Here is a 16,973-nt window from a genome sequence, read left to right as displayed (position 1 = left end):
ATACGTTTACATCAGAGGGTAATACCACTCTTGTAGCCGGGTTGCAAAAGATCTGATTCCACTTTCTCCCTCTCTCTGCTCCCTGCTCAGATAATTATTATTATTATTATTATTATTATTATTTTGGTTTATTTTTGCTGCTGCTGTTGTTGAAGTCATGCTAGATTTTAAAGAAATAAAAGCTGTTATTGTGACTCTTCTTTACCGGTGTCTGTTGAAAGGAGTCCTTTGGGACCATCCAAAACTGCCCTGCCCTTTCCTTCACCAAGGAGGATGTCTGGGGGCTGTGACTGGCCATCTGGGGTACTGCATCTCCTTGTCATGAAGAAGTAGGAAACCCGTGGACAGTACCTCTCCTGTCGTTTACAGCAGCTTGCTCTCTGTTCTGTAGGTCAGAGATCCAGGCAAAATTGACAGCATGGCTGTGAGTTGTTCTGGGCAAAGAGTTAGTGGTGGGTTGTTTCCGGATGATTCTCCAGGCTGTAATTCAAACCTGCCTTCTAGTTTACTTTGCAAGATAGCATGTAACAGTGGTAAAGAAACATGTATTCCCCTGGCCTGTGGCTCAGTGGATAGAGCATTGGCTCGGTTTACAGACGTCCCAGGTTCGATTCCTGGTCAGGGCACCCAGGAGAAGTGACCATCTGCTTCTCCCACATCCTCTCCCCCTTCTCTCCCTCTTCTTCTCCTGCAGCCAGTGGCTTGATTAGTTCTAATGTGGCCTCACGTGCTGAGGATAGCTCAGTTTGTCTGAGTGTTTCAAAGTCTGGCACTAAAAATAGCTCGGTACTTGAGCATTGGCCCCAGATGGGGTTGCTGGATGGATCCCTGTTAGGGGCACATGCACATGCAGGAGTTTGCCTCACTATCTCCCCTCTCACCTAAAAAAAAAAAAAAAGAATCAAGTTTTTCAGAAAAAAAAAATAATTTCTCCACCCCGATATTTAAATATTTTACTCACCATGTTAAGCCCACTTATCAAACAGGGTTATTATAAGTGAATTTCCAAGTGTCATATAAGTACTTTACGTACTACACAATTTCTCATTGCTATGATGATACCCATGTGTCATATATATATAATATACATATGTATTTATATAATTTAAATGTATTTCTCCTTTAACAGGCCTTCTAAATCAGTATTCTTTCAAGCCATTGTTATGATGTGTTTTAAAAATAGTCTTTCTAGTGAGGAACACAGATTTTTGAATGTGAACTCTACTATAGGAAATGAGATAAATTATATGACAGTCTGGTGGTTGGCAGTCTGAAATCGTCTTTGAAGCCCTTAATATAATTAGTGGCTTCGTTTTTGGTCTGCTGAATTCAAGTCATATTAGGTTAATGTAATTAAAAGCAGAAAAGAGTTTGTGTCGCCACGCTAGTTAATCAGCCCCAGTGGTTTAAGTATGTGAACCTAGAGGTGTATGGATAACATTGTGGGGGTGATGCTCGAAAAAAAAGAATTCCTGTGTAACAGATACTGCAAATCATCTGACTTGCTTAAGGGTAGAAAATGAAGACATACCAAGGAGTTCATTTCAAGTTCATCTTTATTTCTGATTTCGAGCACTGATTGCAGGGTAAGCTGTATACTCCATAGGATAAGCGGACAGAAACCTTACCTAATTTACTCTTGGGAAGAAAGCATGCTTGTTTGTCTGCAGAGAAGAGAAAGTTTTTCCTCTTGTATTCTGGAAATAAGAACGGCGATTGTCCTTGTTTCATGCTTACCGGAAATGTAAGACCGTCTCTTCCCTTTTGGTTGAAAAGCTACATCTTAATACCTGATGTTTCCATATTATCTTGTTACTCAGTAAACAGTTTGGTCCGGGAGATGAAAGCAATCCGGAAAGGGATTTTCAACTGCTTCAGAGAAGTCTTCAAGTGGGAGAGAAGCCTTTTTTTTACCCCTAAGGATGATTATCATTGATAAATTCTTAAAGGGAAAATGCTAGCATAGAAAAACCTTTTATGTCAATTACCTTGAGGTATGATTCCATACCTTTATATCTCAAAACACTTAAAAAAAAATATCTGAGGCTGTTTCGTAGAAAAATATCAAGCGTAGAGATATTTGAAACTTGAAAAAATGTTACCACCCTTTTCTCCTTTCTGCGCCTTGTCTCCTTCCCAAAAAGGAGCAGGACCATTGGATCTTTGTTTGGTTTGGTTTGGTTTGGTTTTCATCAAGTATGGAGATAGCCGGGGCCCCCCTTCCAGCCCTGTCTAGAGCTTATGGAAATGCCGGCCTCTAATGTGGTTAGCACTGTGGGCTGGTAAGGTATATGCTAATGAGGAAGGAAGACCTCTGCTTTGGATTTTTGACATAGGCGAGATGCCAGCATATTGTCTGCAAGCTTAACAAATTCTGCTTCCCCACCGCCCGGGATTATGTTAATTGAAGCAGTGTGGCTGCACTGGGGTGTTTAACATTGTGTCTGTTCATTATACAAACTCGTTTTTGATAGGTTTACAATTTGGCTGTCAAATCCAGCTGCAGGAAGGGACCTGCCAAGAAATATTTCTTAGCTTGCTTTAAATAGTGCTGTTTTAACATTTATAGTGTTTTTGTGTGCGTTAGACATATATTTTTTCTTTTCTATGTAGGGAGAGGAAACATCAAATTTTGCTTTACAACGGGGCACTGAGATTTAGAATGTATAAAGTCACCCTTTACAATCAATATTTTTCTATGACTCAACATAAAATGGGATTGTTAATGGTAGGTACTTCTTGAAAGCTGGTGTGTGATATTTGATCAGGGTTATAGTACGACATGTTTTCTGTTCTTTTGTTTCTTGAAAAGAGCAAGCCACCATGCTGTCCACTTTTGTGACCACAGGCAAGAGAATTATGGCTTTTGGTTAGCTTTGTTTCAATTCAGCCATTGTCAGAATACCAAATTAATGTGCGTTTATAATTAAAAACTATCATTTCCATCCATTATTATTTTTTTTATTTTTCCATTTGCCATATTTTTTTCATAACTTGTGTTAATTTCTTTCTCGATTGTCCTAGAGGAGATTAATTTTTCCCAGGTTTGCTGACGCTCTTTTGTCTTCCACGTAAATTGGAACACTTACTTTGGGATCTGTAACTATTATTGCCTATAACTATAGAATGGAGTGTTGTACTTTATAAAGAAAGCGTCTCATTCATGGGGTGGAAGTTGTATGCTAGTAGTTACACTAATCCGGGAGTCTAGGCAGTAATTTCCCAAGGAAACATTTATTGTAGTACAGAATTTTAACCCCTCCTTCCTTTCATCATTTTAATAGTGTCCATCCTTAGACCAGAGCTAGGTCTTCACTACCATGTTCCTCTGCCTCAGGACTATTGACCTTTGGGTGTGACATTCTTCATTGTGCAAGACTTCTCTGTGAAATGTAGGCTGTTTAGTGGCTTCTCTGGCCTGTGCCCACTAAGGGTCAATACTCACCCCCCTACACTCCGTAGTGACACCACAAATATTGCCAAATATCTCCTAAGAGAGGGAGGATCATTGCCCCCATAAAGAACCACTGTGTTGAAAGAAATAAGAAAAACACATTTAGCCTAAGAATTACTTGTTTCTAAGGCTTTGTTGTATTGATTTAAACAAAGATTTTCTGACAAAACTAATGGGAGATGTGTTGAAATAATTGTAATAAAAAGTGATTGGATGTAGTCTAACAATAAAAGATTATGTATTTTTCTCTTAATGTTTTTTCTTTAATTGATTTTAAAGACAGAAAGAGAGAGAGAGAGGGAGGCACCCATCTTGTCATTCCACCCATTCACGCATTCATTGGTTGACTCCCGCATGCACCCCAACTGGGGATTGAACCTGCAACCCTGGCACACTGGGATGGCACTAACGAACTAAGTCACCCAGTCAAGGAAAAATATTATTATTTTTATTAAGCAAATATCTGTTAAATTATGAAACTCATAATTATGATAATGTAAAGTCATTTCTCTAAGTGCTTTACATAATTAATATCATATGATCCACATAACATCCTTGGAGATATATATTAATAGTATCCCAATTTGGCCCTGGCTGGTTGGCTCAGTGGTAGAGCATTGGCCCAGTGTGTGGATGTCCTGGGTTCAAGATCTAGTTAGGGAAGAGAGGAGAAGCAACTATCTGCTTCTCTATCCCCCCATTCTCCTGCAGCCATGGCTGGATGGTTCAAGGAAGTTGACCCCCTGTGCTGCAGATGGCTCCATGGCCTGCTGCCTCATGGCTAAAAATAGCTTGGTTGCCAAGCAATGGAGAAATGCCCAGATGAGCAGGGCATCACCCATAGAAGGCTTGTGGATCCCAGTTGGGCTGCAGGTTGGGGTGTATGCGGGAATCTGTCTCTCTGCCTCCCCTCCTCTCAATAAAAAAAGTGTCCCCATTTTAAAGAGGAAAAGGAGAGGTACAGAGGATGCCCCTCACCCAAAATCACACATACATACACACTACGAGGCCTTCTGACTCCAGGGGTCATGCTCACTTTGCTTTCCTATGAGGCTGTATCTACTTTTGATCAAAATGAAAGATTATCAGGGATTTAAAAATCTTGAAAATGATATAAAATATGTACTTTGATTTTGAGTTTGGTTTCAATCTAGATAATGTTGGTAAAGAATACCTTAAGTACAAAAATAAAGGTGCAATTAAGTTGATTTTATTTAGCAACGGATGATTAATATCCATGGCATTGTTACAAGAAAAGAAAAAACACCTTTTTTTCTTGTATTTTTCTTATTAAATTTTTATAAATTTAAGAAATTTTAAAAATTAAATTTATAAAACTTTTGCATTTTTCATATTAAAATGTTTTCTAAGTTGAATATGTTTTTTTCCGGACTCAATTAATTGTATTATTTTTCCCATTCATATAGAAATTATATATAAAGGAACAAAGTTGTGGTAACTGTATGCATTTAGTCATATTATGATACTAGTGAAAAAGATTCTCGAGATGCCTGATTTATTAAAAAAACAAACTGGTAAATAAAAATTTGTCATAGTGGTTCAGACTGTTATAGCTCATTTTACTTACAAAAGACAGAGAAAATATTTTGTACATTGCCTGATGAGTTAGTTACTTTTAATGTGAACAGTAGATGTGATTTAGCAAACAGGTCTATAAAGTAAATTTTTAGGAAACAGTAACGATTACTTATATTTAAAATCATAACTATGTGTTTCCAAAGCATAAATCTCCTGGTAGATGAAGTTAGAAAATGTTTCCAAGATTGAACCAAATATAACCAGTGGTTGGGGCAATGGTAACAGGGTGTGTACAACATACTCCTTAGGACTTTATAGCTTCCTTTGAGTTTTCAGTTCACGTTAGTGTTTCTGCCCATCTCTCTCAACATTGGAATTTTTCCATGACTGAGAATCTCTTGGCTGCCTCCTCTTCACTCTTACTAACTGAATTCCCCAACTTCTCCATTTATACAGAACCTTTCAAAGTATAATAGCATGGAGCTGTAATAAATAATGTTAATTGGTGTCCCACATGCGCCTAACCAAGTTGATTTAAAACTCTACATTCCGAAGTACTTAAGATTTGTAATATAAGTTAGTACCATGTTATACTAAAGCTATACAAATAAATCTGTACTGTTGACAGTTATTTATATTTTATAATTTTTGACTCATTCTAGGTCTTTAAATATCTCTAAAATTATTCCTAAAACCTCATATCTTATTGTACATTTCCCTCATCGACTTAACTTTGAAAATAAGAAGAATAAAGCATTTATTTTTTCTTACTTTGTGATAGCTGTTATTTATTAATATGCAATACCTTCAGAAATGAACTGACCACCTAAATATACAGGACCATTTAAGGTTAGATTCTGATGTAGAAAAGAAGGAGGCTCAAATGTTTTGTCCCAAGTTTGAGAAGGAATGTTTACAACAATATCACAGATCACTTAACTTTCATATCAAGATTAGGATTTGTCACCTTCCTTTTTACTGGAAGGATTTTATTTTCTCCAGATTTTGCAAATGCTTATGTGAGTTTTTCAAAATATTGATATGTATATGATGCAGGGTGACAATGAATCTTCTTAGAAAGATCTTGATATTGTGTTACTCACATTTCCTTCACCTCAAGAACTCATGTTTATGAAACTCAGTTTGATAACAGAGCCCTGGGCTGTGCATTTCTTGTACATCTCAGATAGTCAAAGTCACATATGTAGTTACGACTGAAATCTTAACCCCGTTCCAACTCTCTGTGTGACATTGGGCAAGTCACTTTACTTTCACAAAAAAATGTATCATTTTTACCAGGCCTTGTGACAGGTCCTGGGGCTATAATGAGGAATTAGATATGCTTCTCTGCCTCAGAGTTCCCAGTCAGGGAGGGACTCTGACAACGGAAAGCATAGTTAAAACATACTGTGTTGACAAGCATAGCGGAGGTATGTGGAAGGAGAAGTTATGCCTTTCTGACTGGTGATCAGTTAAGTGGAAAATGAAGGGAGCACACTTATCTTCCTCCAGTCTCACAGCAGGTTTATGCTAAAGACCCAGATTTAAATGATAGTCACACAAGAGCCACTTTATAAAACACTGAATAGTTAGCACTAAGATCCAAGAGCCTTAAGGTTGCTTATTCATTTGATTTAAACATCTCAACTTTGAGGCCTTCTAAGGAGATAATGCTCACGTCAGAAAAAAAAAAAAAAAAAAACATATGCAAAAGATGCTGATTGAAGTGCTGTTTATAAAAGGGAAAAGTGAAATACTTCAAACATCTACCAACTAGGAAATAGTTGGGTAAAATATGGAATACTATGTATAATGGAAAACTATGTAGCCACTAAAATTGATTCTGAGGATCTGTACACAATGTCTTTAACGTTCGAAATGTAAAAATATCCTCAATATGCAATTGAACTGAAATGCACCTTCCCGAGAACATATATCACATGACTCTGCTTTGTCTTTATCTACATTGGGAGAGAGAAGAATGCTCTTTAAAGTATTGACAGTAAACTTAAGGTATTTTCTTCCACATGACATTTATATTTTCTTGTTATTTTTTTATTCTTCGTAGTATATGTTTGAAAATTCAGATTAGTATACATGAAGACAATAAAATTATTATTAACGTATCTTATAACTGCCACAAACCTTTATAGAAGATAGAAGTGTGTTATTGGATAACAGACTCGATTTTGTCGTAAAAGCAGGTTGCATTCAACAAAAACTTTCAGTGGCTATTTGCAGGCATTACACTCTGTATGAGGGACGGAGTCATTAAAAAAATGCAGATGCAAGTCCTTGCATAGGTTTTATAATGGTACTTAGAGAATGGTGAATATTTATAAGTCACATAACTGAAAACAATATTAACTTCTAAAGCTACAGAAATTAAAATTACTCTGTTATTATTTGATTTGTCCAACACATAATTCCTAATTTGGGTTAAAATAAGGCATTCCATGCATTCTAACACAGTGTGGCCTATCTTTAAAAAGGAGCAGGTTTAATAAACAACTAGTGCGTGATGACAAGTAATTCTGCTAGAGTGCTTCCCTACCGTCCCCAGCTCCTCCCTCCTCCCCCCCCTTCCTCCCTCTTTCCTTTCCATCGTTTTCTTTCTTTTCCTTAATTGATTCACAGCACAATAACTCAGCGGTCAATACCCCCATGAACAAACAATTTGAAAGTTGTCTCTGACAAAACCTCTCTGAGTTTCACAGCATATAGATATTCATGAGTGATTGAACTCAGCTCCCTACCTCAGGGGTATTAAATTAAATAAAGGGAGTTGAGCTTCTGCATCCCAATCTTTATTTTTTAATTTTTTTTATTTATTTTATATATTTTTTTGTATTTTTCTGAAGTGAGAAGCGAGGAGGCAGAGTCACAGACTCCTGCATTTGCCCAACTGGGATCCACCTGGCATGCCCACTAGGGGGTGATGTTCTGCCCATCTGGGGCATTGCTCCATTGTAATCGGATCTATTCTAGAGCCTGGGGTGGAGGCCATGGAGTCATCTCAGTGCCTGGGCCAACTTTGCTCCAGTGGAGCCTTGGCTGCTGGAAGGGAAGTGAGAGATAGAGAGAAAGGAGAAGGGGAAGGGTAGAGAAGCAGATTTGTGCTTCTCCTATGTGCCCTGGCCCAGACTCGAACCCAGGAATGCCACATGCTGGGCCAATGCTCTACTGCTGAGCCAACCCGCCAAGGCCTGCACCCCAATCTTAATTCATGATTAGCTTCATTCTACATACTGTACTGGAAGTCTGCTTACAATTGTAATGAATTCTTCTTCAAATAATTAAATATTCAAGAGTGTACCAGGCCCTGGCCGGTTGGCTCAGTGGTAGAGCGTCGGCCTGGCGTGCAGGAGTCCTGGGTTCGATTCCCGGCCAGGACACACAGGAGAAGTGCCCATCTGCTTCTCCACCCCTCCCCCTCTCCTTCCTCTCTGTCTCTCTCTTCACCTCCCGCAGCCGAGGCTCCATTGGAGCAAAGATGGCCCGGGCACTGGGGATGGTTCCTTGGCCTCTGCCCCAGGCGCTAGAGTGGCTCTGGTCGCGGCAGAGCGACGCCCCAGAGGGGCGGAGCATCGCCCCCTGGTGAGCAGAGCGACGCCCCCTGGTGGGCGTGCCAGGTGGATCCCGGTCGGGTGCATGGGGGAGTCTGTCTGTCTCTCCCCATTTCTAGTTTCAGAAAAATGCAAAAAAAAAAAAGAGTTACCAGAACAACTTTCCAGATGATTTATTGGTATCTCTTTAGTCTCCCACACCTAAGTCCCCAAGAAAATGCTTGGGCAGCAGCAACATCTATGCTTTTTTGGGACACCAGGTTCCACAGTGTTTGGGCAATTAAGATCTATTTCTTCAAAGCAATTCTGACAAGTTAAGTAATTAGACATTTTTGTTTCCACATCTTATAATACTAGAATATGCTTTCTTAAAATCACAGCTAATATGCATTTCCATATTAATTATAATGATAAGGTATTAAGAATTTTCTCTTTCTTTTTTCCACTTGTTAACCAAATTATTCATGTAGGTTTTTGGTTTTCACCTAACTAAATAATATGAAAGAACTTGGCTGGTTCAGAAATCCAAATTTCCAGTTATATAGACTAGAATAACTTTACCAAAAAAAATTATAGGCAAATAGAAATGTATTTCCCTCTTTTATATGGTACCTTCAGAATGAATTCTGCTTGAAGCAACTACCTGTAAATATAGCACATGCTACCCACTGGCTTTTCCAGATAATTATGTTTTGTCTGTATGCTCAGAAGGTAGACTTCACTTACCGAGACCTCCGTCACGTAAACCTAGCTGAAATAGTTTTAGTAGTATGCACGTGAAACCGTTTTCTTATTTATTTCTTTAAGATCCGAGGAGGAAAGCTCATGATCACTTACACCCGCAAAAGTGACGCTGGAAAGTACGTCTGCGTTGGCACCAACATGGTTGGGGAGCGTGAGAGTGAGGTGGCCGAGCTGACCGTCCTGGGTAAGTGCACTTTCACCCGTCTGCTCACTGCACGGCGATCACTTAGTGTTCTTTAGTCTTTTTGTGCAAGAGAGAAAGAAATGACCTTTTTTATTTTTATTTATTTATTGTGTGTGTGTGTGTGTAACAGAGACAGAGAGACAGAGACAGGGGCAGATAGGGACAGACAGACAGGAAGGGAGAGAGATGGGAAGCATCAGTTCTTCGTTGAGACTCCTTAGTTTTTTATTGATTGATTTCTCATATGTGCCTTGTCCAGTGGGAGGGGCTACAGAAGAGCGAGTGACCCTTGTGCTCAAGCCAGTGAGTGACCTTGGGTTTCAAGCCAGCGACCTCTGGGCTCCAGCCAGCAACCATAGGGTCATGGCTATGATCCCGCAATCAACCAGTGACCTTGGGGTTTTAAACCTGGGTCCTCTGTGTTTCAGTCCAATACTCTATCTACTGTGCCAACTCGTGGTCAGGCTTTATTTTTATTTATTTTATTTATTTTATTAAGTGAGAGGCAGGAGGCAGGCAGGTAGAGACAGACTCCCACATGCACCTCAACTGGGATCTACCCTGCAAGCCCTCTACAGGGCGATGCTCTGCCCATCTGGGGCTGCTGCTCTGTTGCTCGGCAACAGCGCTATTTTTGCACCTGAGGCAAGGCCATGGACCCATCCTCAGTGCCCAGGGCCAAATTGCTTGAAACATTTGAATCATGGCTGCGGGAGGGGGAGAGAAAGAGAGAGAGAAAGGAAGGGGGAAAGTGGAGAGGCAGATGGTCTCTTCTCCTGCATGCCCTGATGGGTAGTTGAACCCCGGACTTCCACACGCCAGGTCAGTGCTCTACTGCTGAGCCACCAGCCAGGGCAAAATGACTTTTTTTTAAAAGAAGCTTAACCCACAGTTTGGGGGATGGGAGTAGGAGAGGAGGAGTCAGTAGCAAAGCAGCTGAGACGCTGTGGCCAGGACACGGGGGGCCAAGCTCAGGGGAAACGCTAAACCGAGGCAGGAGCTTCTGGAAGCAGAAAACCAGGTGGAATCTGCTCTAAATAAGATGTTAAATTACAAATCTGTGATGCCTGAACACGTAGCATAGTTTCTACTTTGTTTGTGTTTTCTGCTCTCTTCTGAGAAGGCTTTCTCTCGTTTTAGAGAGACCGTCGTTTGTGAAGAGACCCAGTAACTTGGCGGTGACTGTGGAGGACAGCGCGGAGTTCAAGTGTGAGGCCCGCGGCGACCCCGTGCCGACGGTCCGGTGGAGGAAAGACGACGGAGAGCTGCCCAAGTCCAGGTACAGATCAGAACTCACTGATGTGACTCATCTCCTCCCACTCTCTACGGGGCTCAACAGAACGCGGTTCACGTGTGCCTCATTAGTCATTAGAATAGTTGACTCCAGGCTTCTCAATGGGGGGGGGGGGGGCAGAACACGGTCCTGGGGAGAATTAGAATCAGGAGGTGGCAGTGCTTTCTCCGAGGATTTCAGACGAGAACTATGTATATATTCATGACCCTGACCTTCCCCAGGAACCTTTATAAAATGGGATACTTCTTACACGGGTCTCCCTTCTGTTCGACCAGACCGCAGGTCATACCAGTTTCTTCTACAGGAGTTGGAAGGCAAGGAAGGAGGCAGGTACAGCATTCATGATATAACTGGGGACCAATTAAAGAGCAGGCCTCCTTTTTCCTCAGCTACCGCATCACCAGGGAATAGGAAGAGAGGTCAGAGTTTCTTGCTATCTATCAAGTCCATAAATTGGCTAGAAGCAGAGATACACTCTCAGCCTTGGAGAATAAGACAATGAAATGAAACCTCCAGGCGTTGCCTTTAGCCTGTTTGTGCGTCTGTTCCTTCAGTAAGCCGGTGTTGAGGCCCCGCTAAGTTCTGGAGTGATAGCAGTGGCTGCAGACAAACTTTCTGCCCATAAGAGCTCACAGAAGGGACTATGTATAGATAGTTACAGAATAATGCAGCCAAGCCTTTGGTCACATAAAGGCAGACCTTTGGTAGCAGTAAATTAGGAGAGAGTTCTCAAAGGGAAGTGACGTGTAAACAATCCCCTGAAAAAAATATTGATGAGCAAGAAAGAGGAAGAAGGTATTACAGGAAAAGAGACATCACAACGTACACACAAAGCTGAGAAAGAACATCACATGTTCCGCATGGTGGAAAGTTGAACCTGGCTAGCGCATTGAGCATGTGCCAAGGAGCGGAGGAAGACCAGGTCAAAAATACTGAGGCCAAATGATCAGAGGTTTTACTCCAAGACGGAAGAGTGTTGAGTCGCCCATGTGCACACTGATGCACTAAGAGGGGATACTGGGAACAGGATGACTTACTGGAGAAACTGATTTTGTTAGATCTGTGGATACTACATTCATGTGGGGAGAGGCTCGTGTCGGGGGTCACACATTGTCCTACTCCGTACGAGCGATGTCAGGAGCCTGGACTGGGATATGAGAGGGAGAGAGGGGCCAGCTGGAGTGGCGAGAAGTTTCTGAAACTAAATCAGTGAATCGGACCATGTGTTAGATAGAAGGAGCCGGTGAAGGAAGATTGGTAGATTGTGTTAGGAGAGGGAGCTCGTTTATGTGATAAGGTAGGAAAAAAGAGAGTGTTATTTGACATATTAAATATTAGGTGCCTGTTAATCAGTTTGGATTATGACTTTGAAGATTGGAGGAAATAAGCACGGGTGATGTTGGGTTGGATGGTCCATGACTGCATAAACTATAGTGGAGACTGTGACTCGGGGGTATTATTAGGTAGAGTGAGAGAGGGTTACAGTGGAACTTCCAGGGAAACCACCACTGGGGAGGGAAGAGGAGGGAAGATGAAGCTGGGCAATGCACTCTAAACCAACACTGTGTGATTTCTAACTCTGCCCCCAACGCAGCCCGGACCAAGGCCAGCCGGTTACCTTCCCCTCCTCTGCCTTCATTTTCTCATCTGCAAAACGGCATGAGCAGAATGCCTCCTACAATGCCTATAAGGGTTTTAGAAGATAATTTGAAAATTGAATGGTCACTATCTTTTCATTTTAGTATGATTACAGTAGTTTGAAGGAATAAACAGATAAGTCCCAATTTTTCCCAAGAATGTTTTTTTTTTAGAAAGTAGTTCAGTATTTCAGCCCATATAAATTTAAAAACAAGCTCTTTTTTTAATTTATTTTTTTCAGTGGGAGGAGGGGAGACAGAGGTAGAGACAGACTCCCGTGTGTGGCCCCAGCTGGGATTCACCCAGCAAGCCCACTAGGGGGTGATGCTTTCTCACTCAAAGGCATTGCTCCATTGCTCAGCAACCAAGTTCTTTTTAGTGCCTGAGGCAGAGTCCATGGAGCAATCCTCAGTGCCTGAGGCCAACTCGCTCCAATGGAGCCATGGCTGCAGGAGGGGAAGAAAGAGACAGAGGTGAAAGAGGGAGGGGTGGAGAAGCACTGGGCACTTCTCCTGTGTGCCCTGACTGGAAATCAAACCTGGGACATCCAAACGCCAGGCCGATGCTTTACCACTGAGCCAACTGGCAGGGCCCAAGTTCTTTTCTATCTAAATGCTGAACTAGAGAAATGCCACATTTTACCCGTTTTAAATTTTTGGGAGCAAATGTTGGTGTGTGATTTGATGCCTAGATGAGATCTTTCAAAAAGAAATTTACTTAACTGTGCTTTCTTTTGTTTTGTCACTAGATATGAAATCAGAGATGATCATACCTTAAAAATTCGGAAGGTGATGGCTGGTGACATGGGGTCATATACTTGTGTTGCAGAAAATATGGTTGGAAAAGCTGAAGCATCAGCTACTTTGACTGTCCAAGGTAAGGCTTGGGGAACAGGTTGTTGTTGTTTTATCATGAAAAATAATAATGTTAATATTTGAAGAAAGTATCATTGGTTAAAGTAGTCTATATTCAATATAGACTTTAAATTGTGCTAGAAATATTTTATTTCAAACCTATTTTAAGGAATTGTTTTGTTTATAAGAATTATATAAGCATTTGTTATAGGAAATGGAATTAAATTTTCAGAATGATGGTGAGTTTTGTCTTGGACAGGTAAAGGAGGGGACTGTGCTATAATCTCTGGGTCTTCAAATTTAGAGTCCCTCTAATCTCTTAATGAAATGACAGCTATTGCCAAAAGCTTTGCTTTGAATACAAACCAACCTTCCACTCCTTCAGGCCATTCACGTTCAAGGAGGCTTACGATCTGGGACGTACCATCCGGAACGTACGATCTGGAACGTACAATCGGAACATACAATCCGGAACGTACAATCCGGAACGTACAATCTGGAACGTACAATCTGGAACGTACAATCTGGAACATACAATCTGGAACGTACAATCTGGAACATACAATCCGGAACGTACGATCTGGAACGTACAATCCGGAACGTACGATCTGGAACGTACAATCCGGAACGTACAATCCGGAACGTACGATCTGGAACGTACAATCTGGAACATACAATCTGGAACGTACAATCTGGAACACAGACTGAAAGCTCCATCCATAGTGTAGGGACATTCGCAGGGCAGGCTTTTTCTGTACGCACAGCGTCGGTGATGTAACACATACTTAATAAATATTTGTTGAATGCCTTGCCTTTGCACTCCGCTAATTTTAATAAAGATTTATTACGTGCTGTCACATGAGCCAACAACAGATGCCACATTTGAGGGCTACAAGTTTCTGAATGTCAGTCATGTCTTAAACTGATGTTACAGAAACAGTTCTGTCACTGGCTTTGCCTCCATAATCCAGATGTTTTTCATTGTCATAATCCCTTTTCTCCTTTCTCCATGATGTCATACTGACCATTTCTTACTGTCTCATTTGAGCATTTATTTTCTCTTTTTTTTCCATTTTAGAAAGGACAACTAGTTTATTGTGGCATTTGAGAAACAATGACCTTTAAAAAACATTTTGTTGGTGGAAAAATACCCTATTTTGATAAGGATATAGAGTAAACAGGGATCTTGGCCATAAAGCACTTAGCTTGTATCTTGGTCTGACATTAGTCTGCTCACCGTCTCCTCTAAGGCTATTATGAAGAAAAAAGGTTGCTTTGGGGGAGTGCTTCTACTGTGGGCTTTCTACAAAAGAGCCTTGTGGGTGTTTTACAGTAGAGAAAAAAGAATAAAGAATATTTCCTTCCTGTCTTTAAAGCCATTATGTCCCACTTTGGGGTTTTTCAGCAGAACCTCATAAAAACAAAAGGGGGGAAAGAAAAAAAGAAAGGATCAAGAACAAACATTGAATTTCTAAGACCTAGGCGACTTCTCTTTAATCTAAGTTTGACTTGAACTCCACGTAAGGCTTAAAACGGTAGGAAAAGAAAACCCCTTTACATTTAGAGAAAGCATAAATTTTAAGAGATGTCAAACCTGAGTTCAAAAGCCCTCCAGAGGAAGTGAGAGTAACCCAGGATGAATACAAGACATGAAAAGGTGTGTCTCTCTCCAGGCAATTGTGACGGGAGGTTGTCTGTCTATCACATTAGTTAAGGAGATGGAGCGTGTTTCACTCTGTTTTATACTCCTTTACCTTGGGAGTCAGATGCTTTTTATAAATAATAGCCAGCTATTCTGTTGTGTCTACTGTAGACACTGACATCAAAATAAGAGTTTTTCCCTGCAATTTTAAACTCAGTTTCAAAGCTAATTCAGCCTTAAGTTTTCCATATGGAATTCTTGCCCCCTAAGCTTGCATTTCAATGGAAATTGGGTACAAATGATTAAATCCAGAAACTACTTGAGGAATTTTATTCTTATTTCAATTGCATTGAAGTTTCTGTAAACTTACAAGAGATTTGTAGTGTGTTGAGAAGGTGTTTGATTCAAATATTAAAATATGCATATTAATAACACTGTTAAAATATCTTTAACTTTGCTAAAATAATATGCACAATATGTCAGAGAAAGCAATATGATTCCTAATTGGAAAAGGTAACTAAGCTAATAAAATAAAATAAAATAAAACAGGAGACTTTTTAAAGGAAACTTGAGAAGTTCTATCTTTTTTTTTATTTTTTTATTTGAGATTGAATATACTACAAAGGAAACTAATCAGAAATAAACCAATTTGGTGTCAGGAAACAATTATAATAACAAATTCAGTAGTATAGTTTTTGATTTCTATGTTTTATTTGTGGTTTATTTTCAGGATGAATGGGATTAAAAATAATCTTTCTTTCCCTCACTTTTCATACAATGAATTTTTTATTTTTAAAGTTGATGTTGGGCACAAAACAGTGTCCCCCAGATAGAAGTGACAGAACTAGTCTCTTGAATAAAGGTGACTGTGCTTTTCACCCTGAGGAAAGATATGATTGGTTCCAATATTTAAAAAATAACTTAATTTCAGAATTACTGTCTTTTTTCGCCATTTTTTTTTCTTGAAATCCCAATTCTACTTTTCTGGAGGCTCTACCTGTATGTAATTCCTTAAATATACCTGCCTTAAATATTTCATTCTTACTCTTAGTGTTTCCTTGTTTTTCTTTCTACTTGTGTGCAGTTCACAGTGCTACTGGGCATCTAGTAAGCACTTGATCTAGTAAGTACTTTACAAAGTCAAGTGGACCTTCTACTTGAGTGGGAGGAAGAGCCCAGGGATGTAGGGATGTCCTAGAGGAAACTTAAGCAGTTTCTGGAGGTTTTGATACTGAGCATCAACTGTAGGTTATTTCAGGTCACATTTGAATAAACTGTTATCTATGATGACTGCCTGGTAGTCTGTGTTTTATTTATTTATTTATTTATTTATTTATTTTATTAAATGAGAAGCAAGGAAGCAAGGAAACAGAAAAGCAGAGAGACAGACTGCTGCATGCACCCTGATTAGGATTCACCTGGCAAGGCCACTAGGGGGCGATGCTTTGCCCTTTCGGGGGCCACTGCTCCCTTGCTCAGAACAGAGTTATTTCAGTGCCTGGGGCGAGGCCCTGGAGCCATCCTCAGCGCTGGGGGCCAGATTGCTCGAACCACTCAAGTCATGGCTGCAGGGGGGGAGGAGAGAGAGAGAGAGAAGGGGGAGAGGGAGTGTTGGAGAAGCAGATGGGCGCTTCTCCCGTGTGCCCTGACTGGGAATCCAACCAGGACTTCCAACAGGCCAGGCTGATGCTCTACCACCGAGCCAACTGGCCAGGGCCAGGAGTCTGTGTTTTTAAAGGGAGCAAAGTAACACCCAAGGCTAGGCAGAGTTCCCTAAACTTATCTAAAGCTTGTTAAGTATACAGATTACCCGACATGCTTCTGGAGCACCTGATTTAGCAGATCTGAACTGGGTAGAGAAATTTGTTTTAATTAAATTTTACAGGGTGACATTGGTCAACAAGAGTACATAGATTTTGGGCAAACACCTCCACATTATTTGGACAGTCAATTATATTGTATACCCATCACTCAAAGTCAGACCATCCTTTGTCACCTTATATTTGTCCCTCTTTGTGCCTCTTTATACCCCTCACCTTCCCTTCCCCACCCCCTCCC

The 16,973-nt window shown here is 40.5% G+C and overlaps 1 protein-coding gene across 6 annotated transcripts in view; it reads left to right on the top strand.

Moving 5' to 3' along the window:
• ROBO1 (roundabout guidance receptor 1) overlaps window positions 1–16,973 on the top strand; it is a 1,145,453-nt gene that overhangs the window by 1,013,921 nt on the left and 114,559 nt on the right. For all 6 annotated transcript variants that reach the window (XM_066346778.1, XM_066346776.1, XM_066346775.1 and 3 more), the window contains 3 exons: window positions 9,367–9,487; window positions 10,628–10,766; window positions 13,168–13,295. In XM_066346778.1, the coding sequence (XP_066202875.1) occupies window positions 9,367–9,487; window positions 10,628–10,766; window positions 13,168–13,295 (388 nt within the window). The remainder of the gene's footprint in view (window positions 1–9,366; window positions 9,488–10,627; window positions 10,767–13,167; window positions 13,296–16,973) is intronic.

Source organism: Saccopteryx leptura, chromosome 8 (genome assembly GCF_036850995.1).
Source record: "Saccopteryx leptura isolate mSacLep1 chromosome 8, mSacLep1_pri_phased_curated, whole genome shotgun sequence".
Taxonomy (NCBI): Eukaryota; Metazoa; Chordata; class Mammalia; order Chiroptera; family Emballonuridae; genus Saccopteryx; species Saccopteryx leptura.
Note: the sequence above shows the minus strand (reverse complement) of the source record. Positions and strands in the feature narration are given on the sequence as shown.